Source organism: Pectinophora gossypiella, chromosome 26, assembly GCF_024362695.1.
Source record: "Pectinophora gossypiella chromosome 26, ilPecGoss1.1, whole genome shotgun sequence".
In the NCBI taxonomy this organism is placed as follows: Eukaryota; Metazoa; Arthropoda; class Insecta; order Lepidoptera; family Gelechiidae; genus Pectinophora; species Pectinophora gossypiella.
In genome coordinates, this window is record NC_065429.1 from 6,327,607 (window position 1) to 6,344,768 (window position 17,162).

Genomic DNA, 17,162 nt, shown 5'->3' on the forward strand with positions numbered 1-17,162 from the left:
GGGTTCATTATGTTGGTACTTCACCTCACAACCCACACGATAGAAGAAGATTTTGATTACTAGAGTAAAACTCCCCCATCGATGAAGTTTACTTATAATTTTTATTTAAATCAATCCTAAATTTGATATCCGGTGTACTGGAGGCCAGTGTTACTCTCTGTCGAATAAAGTGGGTCCGATATTCGGAGGGTTAGAGACAGTACACAAAATCGCACCAGCGCTCCTGCTAAAATTTGGTAAGTGAATGATTTCAAACTTTACACGAATTTGACGATTACAATAAAGGTTTTGTTCAAGATCTGTTTTATCTTTTATAGTTTAGTATGAAACCTTGTGGTCCCTGCTAATAAAAACGGAAACTATTTACAAAGACACACACATTTTATATACAATAAATCCTTATTATATAAAGCTCTACATTCTGCCATCTGTGCTGCAACTCTACTATTGCTCTACTACCTTACGTTACGCCAATAAATAGGAGCGTTTTGATTTAATTATTATTAAAGAAAATGTAACGTACAGCATTGAAAATATATTAATAATAATAAAACTTTTACAGGTTCTTCAAAAAACCTTACAAAGTGAGATGGAAATACAATAGATTTATGAAGACTGAAAATTGCTCAGGTTTTTAGTACCATCTATTAGGCAGTAGCAGTACTAACAAATTCAGTAGTGACATCTACAGACCAATTTAGGAATAGTCTTGAACCATAGACAATTTTTAATTTTGAACGAAATAATTCGCTTTAAATATTTATTGCGTTGTCGATTAAATGTTATGGTAGAAAAATCACTTAATTAAAGTAATAAGTAACACAGCTGATTAATAACAAATTAAGTAAACATTCCAGAAAATACAAGTAATCTGAATATATCCTGAAAATAAACCTGAATTACTAATTTCAGAACGACCATCGCGAAAAAAAAACAAAATACACGTCACGAGTTCCGTCAAAAGTGTCAAAATTTGTTGTGTCATGTCACCGTAATATTTTCGTTGCTTTTTTGTGTTATTGTGTGAAAAATCATAACAAAAACAGGTGTACAATTGATGACTGTGCTGGGAAACTGACCTCAGGCCCGCCATCATGCATTGGTACGAGGGGAGCATCGCAGAAGCCGTGAACTTATCGAAACAACGCAATGCTATTTTTGTCGTATTTGTCGAAGGTAAATCCATTTTCCCACTATTATTTTTAGCTCTTTACGTCTGAAATACTATTCAAAACTTTAATTTAATGTTTGACTAGAACAAACTGTAAAAATATCGCTTAAATTCATTTTTTGTTAGTGCATATATTTTATCCAAGTGTCGGCCATCGTATTTGGCTTTAGTAGCTAATTTATATTAAGTTACGACATAATATGATGTCACCTTTGCCTCCACCCGGTCTATGTTTAGTGCCTAACGCAATAAAAAAGTTAACAATTGATACTGTTTGTTTTATATCAGAACAATCTTGTAAACCAAATCTTATTAGATTCTTTCTAGAAATATTTCGTGACGTTTAAATATTTAAAAATATAGTAGCAAAATATTTATAAGCTAATTTTGATCACTTTTACTTCAAATAAATACATACATAAACTCACGCCTATTTCCCACCGGGGTAAGCAGAGACTATAGAATTCCATTTGCTTCGATCCTGACACACTTCTCTTGCTTCCTCCACATTCATCAATCGCTTCATACACGCACGCCGGTTCAGAGTAGATCGTATTGAACCTTTTCTAAGGACATCTCCAATTTGATCATCGTAAGTCATTCTCGGTCTTCCTCTGCCAGCCCTACCATCAACTTTCGCTTTATATACCGCTTTTGCAATTCTATTATCCTTCATCCGCTCAACGTGTCCAAACCAACCTAACATTCCCTTCTCAATCCTAGTCACTATATCGTCTTTTACACCACATCTCTGTCTTATCACACTGTTTCTCACTCTATCACTCAACTTCACACCGCAGATGCTACGCAAAGACCTCATTTCTACGGCATTGATCCTACTTTCATGCTTCTTTTGCCATACTTCAAATACTTAATAGGTATTTTATATTAGGTATTTTATGATGTCATTTTTAACTGACTTCAAAATAAGGAGGAGGTTCTTAATTCGTCGGGATCTATTTTTTATTATTAGTTGCAAATTACGATTAGTTAATTACTATTATGTAACAGTTTAGTACATCACTATACATATACATAGATAAATTCACACCTGTAATCCCTAAGGGGGCGGGCTGAATAACATGTAATCAAAATCAACTTGCAGCTACAGTTAATGTACCTCTGCCTATCCCAATTAGGATACAGTCGCGAGCTTGTGTGTGTGTTGAAAATGTTGAATAGAATAGAAATTGTTTATTATAAAAGGATGCCACACAAAAATTTTCACTAAACAATTGACTAGGTTCAAGATACATTATGAAATTATGATTTTACTAAATAAAAACAGATCTAAAAGTAATGAAAAAAATTTAACTTATTTATGAATTTTATCAACATTAAACATAATAATAAGTCTGATATTTTATCACATTTTTTATGATGTCACAGTGTGCTTTTTCATAAGAATTCCATTGTAATTTTGTGCAGGGTTCGAAAGGATAATTATCAATGATATTTATTATGATAATTATCGTGATAATAACAGGTTGATATTTATCAATTGATAAAAACAAAAAAATGTGCTCTTGAATGTGTATGTTGATGAAAAGTTCGCTCCTTTCATAATGGCATTAACAGCAAAAGCACACCCTTTTCCTAAATTCATGTTTGGAGAATCATTCAAAAGCACCTGCCCTTTATTGTGGTGGACTTCTGTGACTTTAGAAGATGAAAAAAGATGGCCAGAAAAAGAAAAGTTCATTAAATTTTGTGAACAGTTATTAACCGCAACCGCTTCGACTGCGACATTAGAAAGATGTTTTTCAACATTCAGGCTAGTGCAGTCAAAGCTAAGGAATAGATTGTGCAATGAAAAGGCTGCAAAGCTTGTATTTTTGTTTAAATATTATAACCAAGAAAACTAAACCAAGAAGCAAGATATAAGTTGGATTTTGGGAGAACAAATTAGTTGTACTTCAGCTACAGCAGTGCCCAGGCCAATGGAAATAGATTCATCAGCTATACTTAATGCATGTACTTATGCATTATAATAAAAAATTAAAAAGGGTTGCATTGAATGATAATTATCAGACAATTATCAAGAAACATAATTATCTTAATAATTTCGAACCCTGATTTCGTGTTTTAATGTTTAGTAAAAAGTAACTGATTTGTATAGTTGGAAACTAGCATAATACAAGAAAGTAAAAAGTATGTTTGTCGAAATGATCATAAGTTGGGGCATTGTACAAACATAGGTTATGTTTTCTTTCTTCTTGTGTATTTACTAACTTCTATGGCTCTTTGTAACACATAACAACATAAGCTCACTACTGTATCCCAATTGGGATAACCAGAGGTACATCCAACAAGACGAACTGACCTCACCTCACCGAGCTTTCTGTTAGACCAACGTAATAGGTGAGCCGTATCGCCGTCTGTAATGGTCGAGACAACTGTGTTAGTGATTAATAACTCATTGATTGGATCTTAAGTGTCCGAAGTAATTCATCATCATCATCATCACCAGCCCATTAACATCCCCACTGCTGGGGCACGGGCCTTCCCTATGGATCTATAGGGCGATCGGCCTTTAAACCACCATGCGGGCCCAGTGGGGATTGGTGGTTATTAACGACTGCTAATGCAGCCGGGACCAACGGCTTAACGTGCCTTCCGAAGCACGGAGGAGCTCGAGATGAAATTATTATTTTTTTGTGGTCACCCATACTATGACCGGTCTTTGCGAAAGTTGCTGAACTTCAACAATCGCAGACCGAGCGCGTTTACCACTGCGCCACCAAGCTCCTCCGAAGTAATTCATTTTTTTTTAATACCAGGTGACAATGACCTGTCGACGGAGATGGCGTCCACCATCGACGAAGGCGACGTGGTCAAGCGGCTGTCCGACCCCAGCAACTTCCTGGCCATCAAACTGAAGAGTGGCTCCACCAACTACACGCACTTCGCTCAGATCTGTATCCTTTTACAATCAATTTAGGAATGAGGGACTGTCCAGGGTACGTTCTTCAAAAACAATATAGATGGCGCTGTACAGACAACCCAAATAATATCATCATCATCATCAGCCCATTAACGTCCCCACTGCTGGGGCACGGGCCTTCCCTATGGATGGATAGGGAGATCGGGCCTTAAACCATCACGCGGGCCCAGTGCGGATTGATGGTTATTAACGACTGCTAATGCAGCCGGGTCCAACGGCTTAACATGCCTTCCGAAGCACGGAGGAGCTCGAGATGAAAACTTTTTTTTGTGGTCACCCATCCTATGACTGGCCTTTGCGAAAGTTGCTTAACTTCAACTATCGCAGACCGAGCGCGTTTACCGCTGCGCCACCGAGCTCCTCCATCCATATATATAAATATATATCCATAAATAATATAGTAACACCTTAATGAAGGCAGTTTCTAATGGGGACCTGTCTGCGCGCCACTTAAAACCAAGTCATAATAACTGCTTATGGTCAGTCGACCCATCGCATGTTTGGGCACAAAAATGAAAAAAAAGTCATACAACAATGCTTTTGGTATTGGTATTGGTATTCGCGGGCCGGTTTCCGCAACTCGACGTCTGTGCGCCTATTTTGCGTGATACCTGAAACGGCTGGATTACTCCAGCCAGCCTAGTTCCCCAAGGAAGTCTAACAGTCCTTTGACGTTGCTGACCACCTCAGGGAGGCACCCCGTCAGGCCGAGGTGCCTGGCCCGATAGTTGGCGACTCCTCCACACTCCAGTAGAACATGAGCCGCTGTCTCCTCCGCCTCCATGCAGGCTCTGCACAGGGGGCTGTCTGTGATACATACAATACATACAATAATGCTTCATATCCATAAAGTTTCCTTACAACCACAATCCAGATCAATTTGTGCCGGTTCCCTCCCTTTTCTTCATAGGCAGGAACGGCACTCCCCTGGAGGTGGTGTGCGCAGGAGTGCAGCCGGAGAACCTCGCTACCAGGATCGATAGGATCCTTGAGGAGCATCGTGAGTATGACCAGTTTGTTTGGACAAGTTTCTTTAAAACAAAATCTAATCATTTATTGTTTGATTTTGGGTACATAATTTGATCTTAAAATTAATCTTATCTTAAAAGTAAGATGATGCCGTGCTTCGGAGGGCACGTTAAGCCGTTGGTCCTGGCTGTTAGCCGTAAAACACCTCCACCAACCTGCAGTGGAGCAGCGTGGTGGAGTATGCTCTGTACCCCCTCCGATTGATTGAGGGGAGACCTGTGCCCAGCACTGGGACATAAGTGGTTTATGTTATGTATCTATTATAGACAAAGAGAAGCCTGCGGGTGCGCACCCCTCCACGTCGTCAGACAACATCAGGGAGCAGACAGTCAACTTCCTGCACGCTGAAGGCACCAAGCCACAAGCTGCCAAGCATGAGGCCCAACCAGGTATGTCTTTTTTTAAGAGTGTGTGTGATGACATAGCCGAGCTGCATTGTGTGACGGATGCGGCAGAGACTTGGTTAGGGGCCGTCCATTAATCATGTGATGTTTTTTTTTTTTTAGTACCTACCAAAATAATTGCACGAAACGCCGCTTTTCGGTTCAGTATCGCGCGTTTTCCGAAAAAATAAATACTCGTGATATATTACTACAGCCTCCGTGGTCTAGTGGTTAGAGCGTTAGGCTCACGATCTGGAGCTCCGGGTTCGATTCCCGATGGGGACATTGTCGAAATCACTTTGTGAGACTGTCCTTTGTTTGGTAAGGACTTTTCAGGCTTGAATCACCTGATTGTCCGAAAAAGTAAGATGATTCCGTGCTTCGGAGGGCACGTTAAGCCGTTGGTCCCGGCTATTGGCCGTAAAAACACCTCCACCAACCCGCAGTGGAGCAGCGTGGTGGAGTATGCTCCATACCCCCTCCGGTTGATTGAGGGGAGGCCTGTGCCCAGCAGTAGGACGTATATAGGCAGTTTATGTTATGTTATATTACTACACCCCCCCCTTATGATATTTCGTGATTTTTCATGGAGCCTCTCTCGAGCCTCGCATGATTAACGGACGGCCCCTTAGGGGAGCTTAAAACTGCCTAATGTGGTGACAAAACGTGAGGACACAGTGAGTGCGGTTTGTCGTAGCGAGTTTGGTGCGAGTTCAGATGGTTCCGAACATTCCGACATCAAATACATAAACAAGCGGCAAAGAAAGAGGGTAGACAGATATGTCTGCCGAAAATTATGGATAGATAGATAGATAGATTTGGATCTACCTACTCCACTCCAATCTCATCAGTCATCCCGTGATCATGGCACTTGCAACAGTGTCGAAATATCGGGAGTCTCATATCCCTGCTTTAAACGCGGTAAGAACCCGTTATTATGCGTAATAAAAGTGCGAAATGCATTATGCATACTCAGGCCGCTCGGGGTAGCAGCTGGGTTAAGTGTGACTGTCACCCAGTCACACTGGTTGAGCGTTGGGCTCACGATCCGGAGGTCCCGGGTCCGATTCCCGGTGGGGACATATCACAAAAATTACTTTGTGGTCCCTAGTTTGGTTAGGACAGTACTGGCTGATCATCAGATTGTCCTGGTTACTACTTACTGTTGTAAGTAAGTAGTCGTTACATGAGCCATGTCAGGGGCCTTTGGCGGCTCAACAGTAACCCTGACACCAGGGTCGATGAGGTTGCTACTCCACGTCACAACCCACCCGATAGAACAAGACCCACTAAAACCCCTTCTTAGAGTGTCATTCATTGATTCTTTATGACAAAAAACTTGGAATTCGTTTTTTTTCTATATTTTTTGTTTTTTTTTGGGACTGAATCATAGGCCGCGAGGAGTGGGTGCAGTATACACCTCTGCCTACCCCTTCGGGATACAAACGTGAAGCTATGTTATGTGTTTGTTGTTATGTAAAAAGTCATTAGCCAACTCCCTTCAACAGAGACTTCTTCAGGCCCTCCAGCTAAGGTCCAGAAGAAGGAATTCCATGAAGTGACCAAGTCTGGCAAGGAGTACGATGTGGTGTGCGATGGAGACGTGTGCGTGCGAGTGCCCAAGGCGGACGACGCCGGCCCCAGCGGCGCAGGAGTTGAACAGGTCGGTGTTTCTTTTTTAGCCTGTCATTTTTTTTTTCTTAGGTTTTGGCTTCGCGCGGTTTGCGCATTTGCCACAGACAAAGATAGGGATACGGATTCGTAGGGAAAACAAGGAACGGAATTTGGAAAGAAAAAGGATCAGGAATTCTATATAAATAATTAGAATAAAATAATGGAGATCATATTTATAGTTTAAAGTCATTATTAATAATACATATAGATAAATGACATGATCATCATTATCGAAGCAAATGGAATTCTATAGTCTCTGCTTACCCCGGTCGGAAATATTCGTGAGTTTATGTATGTGTATGTCATCATCATCAGCCGTATGACGGCCACTGCTGGGCATAGGCCTCCCCCAAGGATCTCCACGACGATCGGTCCTGCGCTGCCCGCATCCAGCGGCTTCCCGCGACCTTCACCAGATCGTCGGTCCACCTTGTAGCGGGCCTACCCACTGAGCGTCGTCCGACACGTGGTCGCCACTCCAGAACCTTTCCGCCCCATCGGCCATCGGTTCTCCTCGCTATGTGTGCTGCCCACTGCCACTTCAGCTTTGCAATTCTCCGAGCTATGTCGGTGACTTTAGTTCTCCTGCGGATCTCCTCATTTCTGATGTGTATGTATATAGATAAATATTTGTATATATCTGGATTCATGCTGTGCAACAGAACAGGGATGGAAGTAGGAAGACGAACTTTTAAGGAATGGAGAAATTTATATAAAGGGGAAAGTCTGATTTATTGTCATCATCACTAATTTAACTGCCACGCTCTTGTCGGTGTAGCATTCTCCATTCTTGAAAAAAAAATCAAAAATATTTATTTTTCAAAATTGGCTTACAAAGTTAGCTCTTTTTGAACGTCAAAAAATTAAATTACATATTATGTAACTAGCTGTAAAACTACTACCACATCGGAATCTGTTACGCTGAGAGAAAGACGTGGCCAGAAAACCTCCCAGCACAGGGCCCCAGTTTCATGTTTTCCTTTCTTTTCTTTTTTTTTAAATCCAGTTTGTATTACATAATTTATAGACTTAACTACAATGGTATTCCAATTGTTTATCAAAGACCAATTCCTTCACCTCGTTATAAGCCTTCTCTTTAATCTGTTCCATGTAAGCTCTTCTTCTATGCGGTTCTGGGAGCAAATAAAAAACATAGAACACGTTCAGCTGCTTGTCTTCCCGGGCATGTCGTAAAAACCGACAGAGGGATTGCGTCCTCTAACATGATGGACTAATGTTATGGGCGATAGGCTGATCCCTTATCACCATAAGGTTCATCATATCCATCTTAGGACTTCGTATCAACAGTGGCTGCAAGTTGTCTTTGATTACTTGTGGCTCTGCCCACCCCATTTGGGATTACGGGCGTGAGTTTATGTATGTATGTATGTAAGCTCTTCTTCTTCTTATTGTTAGTTTTTATTAAAAAAACATCATAGAAGGGAAGCTACAAGGAAAGAGGGGAAGGGGAAGACCAAGAAGAACCGACTTATTGTAAGGTGTCCAAAATGTAAGATTGACCAAACACACATTGACCAAATTGGAGATGTCTTTAAAAGGTTCAGCACGATCTACTCTGAACCGGCGTGCGTGTATGAAACGATTGATGAATGTGGAGGAAGCAAGAGAAGTGTGTCAGGATCGAAGCGAAGGGAATTCCATAGTCTCTGCTTACCCCGGTGGGAAATAGGTGTGTGTACGTAGACCAAGAAGAACCGACTTATTGTAAGTTGTCCGAAAATGTAAGATTGACCAAACACACATTGACCAAATAGGAGATGTCCTTAAAGGGTTCAGCACGATCCACTCTGAACCGGCGTGCGTGTAATAATTGATGAATGTAGAGGAAGCAAGAGAAGTGTGTCAGGATCGAAGTAAATGGAATTCCATTGTCTGTGCTTACCTCGGTGGGAGATAGGCGTGAGTTTATGTACGTATGTATTATACATAAACCATCTTCGGGCGCATCAGCGTCGTGCCGACTAGGAGTCGAAGTGGGCGCCATGGCCGAAATCGGTCGGAGACATCATCATCATCATCATCATACATAAACGGTTATCATGACGGTTATTCAATCGAACGCGACACTCATGTTAGGGAGAATGACAAACTTATCGATTTCGACAAAACTTATCGTCTCTATCTTTTTTTTTTGACGTGACTTATTGTAGATTTCCCGCAGATGGCATTAACTACTTGGCCGGATAAATGGCCGGGAGCGCTGAAGGCTCTCACCCGGTACAACGTTTAAGACAACAGGCCTGAGGGTGCCCAGTTGGGCGCGAACCTCGGCTCAGGGCGTCGTCTGAGAGGAAAAATATTTGAAATAATTAATCGACCCTAGTGGGTCGATAGCGATAAGCGTGGTCCAGTGGTTGAGCGTTGTGCTCACGATCCGGAGGTCCCGGGTTCGAATCCCGGTGGGGACAAATCACAAAAATCACTTTGTGATCCCTAGTTTGGTTAGAACATTACAGGCTGATCACCTGATTGTCCAAAAAGTAAGATGATCCGTGCTTCGGAAGGCACGTTAAGTCGTTGGTCCCGGTTACTACTTACTGATTAGTACGTAGTCGTTACAATAGTCATGTCAGGGGCCTATGGTGGCTCAATAATAACCCTGACACCAGGGTTGATGGGGTCGGTAATCCACCTCACAACCCACACGATAGAGGAAGACTAACTAAATATTTTTTTCCTCAGCATTGCACCCGAGGGAAGCCGGGGCGGGTCGCTAGTTATTATTAACTCAGACAGGCAGTTATCACTAATAGTTAATAAATAGTTGTCTGTATTCGATTATTCAGTAGTTGTTTTTTCCTTTCTCTGTTTCATGGTAATTGTCCAGTTTGTTTTTGAAGGTGTTGACGCTAGAAGCTGAGACCACGTCCTGCGGCAAAATACATTGACAATATCGACTGTTTCCAGCAGGACAAATCGGCGCCCCCGGTGGAGGCAAATGAGAGTACCAGCAGCATGGAAGAGAAGATGGAGCGAGCCAAGGAGCTGATAGAGGCGAGAAAGAGAGAGAAAGCTGCCAAGGAGAAGGAGGTCGGTTCATGGTTTTGTTTTGTTACTTTTTTAGGGTTCCGAACCTCAACCACGCACCGAACAATTCATACAAACAACCTCGTTTCACACAGACACTACACTACACATTGATATTATCAACACGCGCAACTGTGTGCGTGACGTTTGAGGGCTGCCAAATACAATACAGGAAAATAATTATGTTTGTTTACTCAAATAGTATGGGGAACTGTCAAAATTCAAGAACACTCAACAGTAGTGTTGACACAAGTGAAGAAAATACCTGTAAGAAAGAAAACCTGAAAAGAAAAAGATTAAAATTAATAAAGAATAGAAATACATAGCTAAAGTTATAAAGTACTTACCGTCGTCGCACACGCCGCCGCCGTACCGCGCCTGCGCTCTGCAGCCTGCGCCCGCGCGTCTTCCCGCTAGTTCGTTACATGGCTAGTTGCCATCCAGTGTCCGTTGAAACCATTGTTTGTATTACTAAGAGTTAATTATAATCGTTTTTGAAGACTTATTTTTGGAGTTATTCAATTTGACCAAGCAGACAACCCAGCAAATAGGAAGGTACTTAACAAAACTTACTCTTTTCCGAGCTTACTGTACCAACTTTTACACGGGCGCGCTGTGGGTCAGTCATACGCAAAAACAGTATAACGCCCTGAGAGTTCAATATAATAACGCGTTCCGGGTGCTGGTGGGGCTGCCTCGTTTCTGTAGCGCATCAGGGATTGCGGATGCAAGGATGGATTGCTTCTACACCATCATGCGGAAACGCAGCACATCACTGGTGCGCAGGGTGCGGGCCAGCCCCAGCAGCGTCCTGAGCGTGTTTGCGAGTAGGTTTGACTGTCAGTACATGCGCCATTGTTGTATGATGCATTTACTGACAAACAAAAACTACTAGTAATTTTGTAATTTTAATTTTATTGTATTTTAATTTTTATTTTGGTTTTAATTTTGATTTTAATTTAACTTAATTTTATTTATTTATTTATTATTTTTTGTTTTTTTTTTTTTTTTAAGTGTGTAATTAATTAATGTAATATGGACCATCATGTCTGAAATAAATGATTTTTGATTTTGATTTGATTTAACAAGTAGCGACACCTGATGGGAGAAATTGGTAGTTATTATCCTCATTTTATTATTATTATTTTTATTTATTTTTATACGTCGAAATAACAGAGTGAGATAGTTGCTTTTATACGCCTTGCAGGCGGAGAAACAGAAAGAGATGGAACGCCGTGCCCAGGGTCAGGGTGTCGCGGAGCTGAAGAAGTGGCAGGCCGACCAGGAGCTGAAGCAGATACAGGTACCGACATTTCAACACGAATCATCTATATATACAGGGTGTTAGTGACGTCATAACGAATTCTGAGGGGGATGATTCAGACCACGATTCTGAGTTGATATCAAGTGGAATTTTCCGTCGCAAAAATATGGAACCAAAAATAATTTAAAAAAACCCAAAATTTTTCATGAATATTCAGACTGAATATTCCACTTGATATCAACTCAGAATCATGGTCTGAACCATCCCCCTCAGTATTCGTTACGGTGTCACTAACACAAGCCATACAAGTAGGTACGGGTATTCGTTACGGTGTCACTAACACCCGTACGGTCACGAGCATTAATATGTAGTATACACTTTGATACCATGTCACATTAACTTTTTTGACAAATTGAACTGTAAGTCTCACTAAATGTCAAATATGTTAGTGCGACAGAGTTCTAAAGTGTTCACATTATATTGCTCATGACTGTACCTACTTGTATGGCTACGTATGTACTTGTACTGGGTGTTAGTGACATCGTAACGAAAACTGAGGCATGAATCAGACCATGGTTCTGCGTGGAATTTTGATATAGTGGCTAAGATTGAGAAGGGTTTAAGTTGGTTTGGACACGTAGAGCGTATGAAGGATAATAGGATTACGAAAACAGTATATAAGGTGAAGGTTGGTGGTAGGGCTGGCAGAGGAAGACCTAGAATTGACCAAATTGGAGACGTCCTTAGAAGACGATCTACTCTGAACCGGCATGCGTGTATGAAACTATTGGTGAATGTGGAGGAAGCTAGAGAAGTGTATCAGGATCGAAGCGAATGGAATTCCATAGTCTCTGCTTACCCCGGTGGGAAATAGGCGTGAGTTTATGTATGTATGTTTTAGAATTTGTTCCGTGAACAAGTATTATGTTCTCAGGAGGAGCGCAAACGTGAGAAGATGGAGAACAACTTGGCTCGGCAGCGCATCTTGGAGCAGATCGCCCAGGACCGCGCCGAGCGCCGCGCCAGGGACCAGCCTCCACCTGCGCCGGCGCAGCCCACTGTGTCACGGCCTCCACCAAGTAACGAATCTTTTATTGTTAAGTCATACGGGCCAAATAGTTTATGCCATTTGCGGCAAACCTACAATAAGTCACGTCAAAAAAGAACTCAACTTTTATTATCAATGATCCGGCCCACCACTGTGTGGGTAGTTTTAGTACTTCATCATCATCATTATTGTTCTTTTTAAGCTCACTTTAGTTTATATTTTTTATTATCAGTGTTGTGTGCATCTATAATTGGCAGGCATACCGGAACTTTTCCTATGTGTATTTTATATTGTGTGTTTGTGTATGTACTGCTGTTGATGTACCATAATAAATAAATAAATAAATCATCAGCCGTACGACGCCCACTGCTGGGCATAGGCCTCCCCCAAGGATCTCCACGACGATCGGTCCTGCGCTGCCCGTTTTAGTACTTAGTTCAACTCAATTCAATTATTTATTGGTGCAATCATCATCATCATTGTTGTGGACTGTATGTTCAGGATCTCGGGGAAATAAAAGGCTCGACCAAATTTCCAACTAAAACTCGAACTCTTTATTGCGTATAAACAACTACCTTAGGAACTATTTTCAATACGTCAACTAGTGGGGTTTTACGTGCTGATCGTATATCTCATCATCATCAGCCCATTAACGTCCCCACTGCTGGGGCACGGGCCTTCCCTATGGATGGATAGGGAGATCGGGCCTTAAACCACCACGCGGGCCCAGTGCGGCTTGGTGGTTATTAACGACTGCTAATGCAACCGGGACCAACGGCTTAACGTGCCTTCCGAAGCACGGAGGAGCTCGAGATGAAAACTTTTTTTTTTTTTGTGGTCACCCATCCTATGCCCGGCCTCTGCGAAAGTTGCTTTACTTCAACAATCGCAAACCGAGCGCGTTTACCGCTGCGCCACCGAGCTCCTCTATCGTATATCTATCCTATTCTAATAGTATCGCCGTCTCGTTCTAGGGGCGGCGCTTCCTTGTGTTGTCCCTTTTTAGCGGCGCCGTCTCGCTCTAGCGGCGGCGTCCGCTACAATCATCATCATCTTCATCTTGGGATATATGGCTATATCCCATATATCCGCGTGAGCTTATGTTTGTGTTATGTGCAGTCATGAGCAATATCATGTACCCACTTTACAACCCTGTCGCATTATCATTTAGTGAGACTTTTTTTTGTCCCTTTTTTGCGCGCAATCTATCACCCTTGGATAATAAGCACTTCTTGTGGTGTATAGGTATCATTTTAGGTAAGCGACCAGTGTCGCTTCCTATTTTGGCCCTTAGTTGGCTAGATCCTGCGGCAGCCTCCTTCTTAGTCTTAGTTGTGTGTGCTCATCCATGAGCGGCCTGGCCAGTATATTAGGATGGGCTGTTATTCTGTTTTTGTAAGAGCAGCTTACATTTTTTAACTCTTCACTTACTGGTGGGATTCCCAACCCTTTGTTGTTGTGTGAGACTTACAGTTGAATTTGTCAAAAAAGTTAATGTGACATGGTACCAAAGTGTATACATATTAATGCTCGTGACCGTACCACCTTAACGACTATCGATCTGATCTTCGTGCAGCCGCGGGAGACGGCAGCACGCGAGCGCGCATCCAGTTCAAACTGCCAGATGGTACTTCGCACACGGCGCACTTCGACGCCGGCGGCACCCTCGCCGACGTGCACACATATGTCAGCGAAAACTTGCAGGTTTGTATTCACCTTGGCCTTTGACAGATCAATAATAACCCTGACACCAGGGTTGCTGAGGTTGCTAATCCTCACAACCCATACGATAGAAGAAGTGTTTAGTTTATTTTTATATCAGGGCGGTTAAAATGGCAACATCTAAGCAATTCATCTATGAAAGCAATATTGCAATTTGACATTTGCGCATATAAAAGTAAGTGCGCAATGCAAACAAATGTCAAATAGCAATATTGCTTTCCAAGGATGAATTGCTTCGATGTGGCCATTTTAACCCCCAAGTACGATAGATGTCGCTAGCTGCATTTTAGATCGCGTTATGCTTAGTAGTTCAGATTCGGAACTAATAGATGGCGGTAGTCTATTAAAGTAATAACTTTAATTTAAAATCGTAGTTCCAACTTCCATCACTGTGGCAATAGATGGCGCTAGTAGTATTTTAGAACGCGGTTTGATCTAGTTTTACTGAAACTTACACGATACTCCGATAAGTTAGCTCAGCACTTAGCCGTGATTTAAAATACAGCCAGTGCGTAGTGCCACAGCGACGAAAATAGAAACCAGTGAAATCGCGTTCTAAAATGCAGCTAGCGCCATCTATTGCCGCAGCGTCGAAAGTAGAAACTATTCACACCGCGATCTAAAACACTACTAGCGCCATCTATTGCCGCAGCGTCGAAACGCATAAACAATAGTAAACCAATAGTAGTAAGTAGTAACTTCCGCCCCCACAGCTGTCGTCGTCCAACTTCGCGCTGTGGACGGCGTTCCCCCGCCGCGAGCTAACGGAGCCGCTGGCCACCCTGCGCGCGCTGCAGCTGACGCCCAGCGCCGCGCTGCTGGTGCTGCCGCGCCGGACGCATGCGCCGCTCACGCCGCCCTCCACTTTCTCCACCATCATCAGTGAGTTGTAATTGCCTATAGTGTCGCCGAATAATCGATTATTTACCTCTTAATCCGATATAATGGTCGAACGCATCATGAAATGATCAATTCTAAGATCTGGTTGACATTTTTTTGTGTACCTATTTGTAGCATTTTTTTTTACTTGTGTCTACGAGTGAGGACCTGTAAATGGCTGTTATTTTTTATATTGTTAACTATTATTTTCCATCGTTAGCTGTTTTTCTTCCAATAAAAAATAAATTAAAAGAATAAGTGATGTTATGGTCTTGTTTTTATGTGTGGCGTCCTTTTATAAAAAAACAATTTATATTCTATTCTACTTTATAGATCGACTACCTCTCATCTGTGTCCAAAATGTTTCTCTTACAGCGGTCCTGACCCAACTCTTCACGTCCTTCATCATGGAGCCTTCCCAGCAGCTGTACAACTGGCTGTACGCGCGGCTGTACCCCGCGGCCCCCAGCGAGCCCCCCCGCGAGCCCCGCCAAGACCCGTCCCCCCCTCGGGCGCCTCCGGTCTCCCCCACCGCGGCCCCCGTGCGCCGCCGCGGCAACATCCACAGACTCGGAGAGGAGAGGTCCGGCGACGACGACAACAACACGTGGAACGGAAACTCCACTCAACAAATGTAGCCGCTTAAATAAATAATTAATAAATGTTTTAAATTATTTTATTGTTGACACACTCTTTTGTTTTGTTTATTACCTTTTATTTATAACCTTTTTTATGTAGTTTTCACTAACAGTTGGCTTGACCATTAGGGCTCAAACTGGATGACAGCGGCAGCGGCGCGGCGGCGATAGCGGCGCTCGATGCCAGCGGCCAGATCGCGCGGTTTGCGGCGGTACAGCGTTGTGTCTCAAATGAACGCGATGTCGAAACGACGACAACGCATTTTCGATTGTAGTTCTTTTGTTTCGTACGATTTATTACGGACAAAAGAAGATCTGAATCCCAATAATGAACAAAGGAAACAAAAAGGCGAGTTTCAAATGCAGAGACACCGCTCGACTGGAGCGCACCGCTCGTACCCGCCCCCCGCGCCGCTGCCATCGAGAACACTTCAATATAAATCTTAGCATTTGAACGCGCCTCTCCCCGCACTGGCATCCAGTTTGAGGCCTTATAGACGGCGATACGGTTCACCTATCACGTTGGTCTAACGGAATATTAGTTCATTCACTCATTCATTTTCAAATTGACAGCTGTTAATTATCCGTCCCTTTCGTTTACGGCGGATAAGAAAATGACGGGTATAACTTAAAAATAGATAGTGTCTACAGGAATTAGCACCAATATGTTACTATAATCCGATCGGGGGCCTTCAGCGCACATTATTTCATCTCACGATGAGACAGATATATATTTTTTCATGTGAGTTGAACGCGACCGCTTCAAAAATAAGCCGCCAAATATCGTGCGAAATCGCCCTAAAACCACACATCCATGCAATATCCGATCACGCTGTGATAAAGGTCCCTTATTGTTAAAACTTTTCATTTTTCAACTGTTCGTTATGCAAATTTAATTCCACGCGTATTTAAAAATGGCTGCCCTTTCGACAATGACCGACCCCACTAGAGGAAGGACAATGAACGCCATATTTTAAAATAAAATAATCACTTCCGGTCAAAACAAATTATAAAATGCTAACCTAAAAATACTAAGCCAATCTAAGATGATCGATAATCAATCTTTTTGACTAATTTACTAATTTTAATAATAATTGGTACACAACATAGAGTTCGACGTTAGAAAACATTTCTTTCAAAAATCGAATATCGACTATCATGCAAGGAGATCCTTCCTTATCACAGGAAAGCTAAAAACCTTCGTAAGATCGGCTATTTATCAAAAAAATACTTTTGTATGCAGTATATTACGAAGAGTAATGATACAATTGCAGCTTATCACATAAAATATACATTGCCGGTAAAGTGGCTATGGAATTTGGGAAGCAGTAGAGCTATCGTAGTTATCTGTTTGTAGGAGTA

The 17,162-nt window shown here is 42.2% G+C and overlaps 2 protein-coding genes across 4 annotated transcripts in view; both read left to right on the forward strand.

Moving 5' to 3' along the window:
- Positions 1-17,162, forward strand: part of LOC126378341 (uncharacterized) — a 134,820-nt gene that overhangs the window by 32,485 nt on the left and 85,173 nt on the right. The gene's annotated exons all lie outside the window — the stretch shown is intronic.
- On the forward strand, positions 948-15,852 carry LOC126378414 (UBX domain-containing protein 4). 2 transcript variants are annotated; one of them, XM_050026762.1, is made up of 11 exons: positions 948-1,176; positions 3,952-4,089; positions 4,990-5,115; positions 5,411-5,533; positions 7,036-7,190; positions 10,130-10,252; positions 11,457-11,552; positions 12,448-12,592; positions 14,138-14,265; positions 14,997-15,165; positions 15,538-15,852. In XM_050026762.1, exons 1-11 carry the CDS (start codon positions 1,095-1,097, stop codon positions 15,798-15,800), a joined length of 1,548 nt encoding a protein of 515 aa, XP_049882719.1. In that variant the 5' UTR covers positions 948-1,094; the 3' UTR covers positions 15,801-15,852. The 2 variants fall into 2 exon arrangements, with proteins under 2 accessions (XP_049882719.1, XP_049882720.1); XM_050026763.1 differs by having other exon boundaries at positions 10,133-10,252.

Coding starts and splice junctions, on each gene's coding strand:
- LOC126378414 (XM_050026762.1), top strand. CDS start 1,095: ATGCATTGGTACGAGGGGAGCATCGCAGAAGCCGTGAACTTATCGAAA. Junction 1,177..3,951: donor TTTTGTCGTATTTGTCGAAG/GTAAATCCATTT, acceptor TTTTAATACCAG/GTGACAATGACCTGTCGACG. Junction 12,593..14,137: donor TGTGTCACGGCCTCCACCAA/GTAACGAATCTT, acceptor ATCTTCGTGCAG/CCGCGGGAGACGGCAGCACG.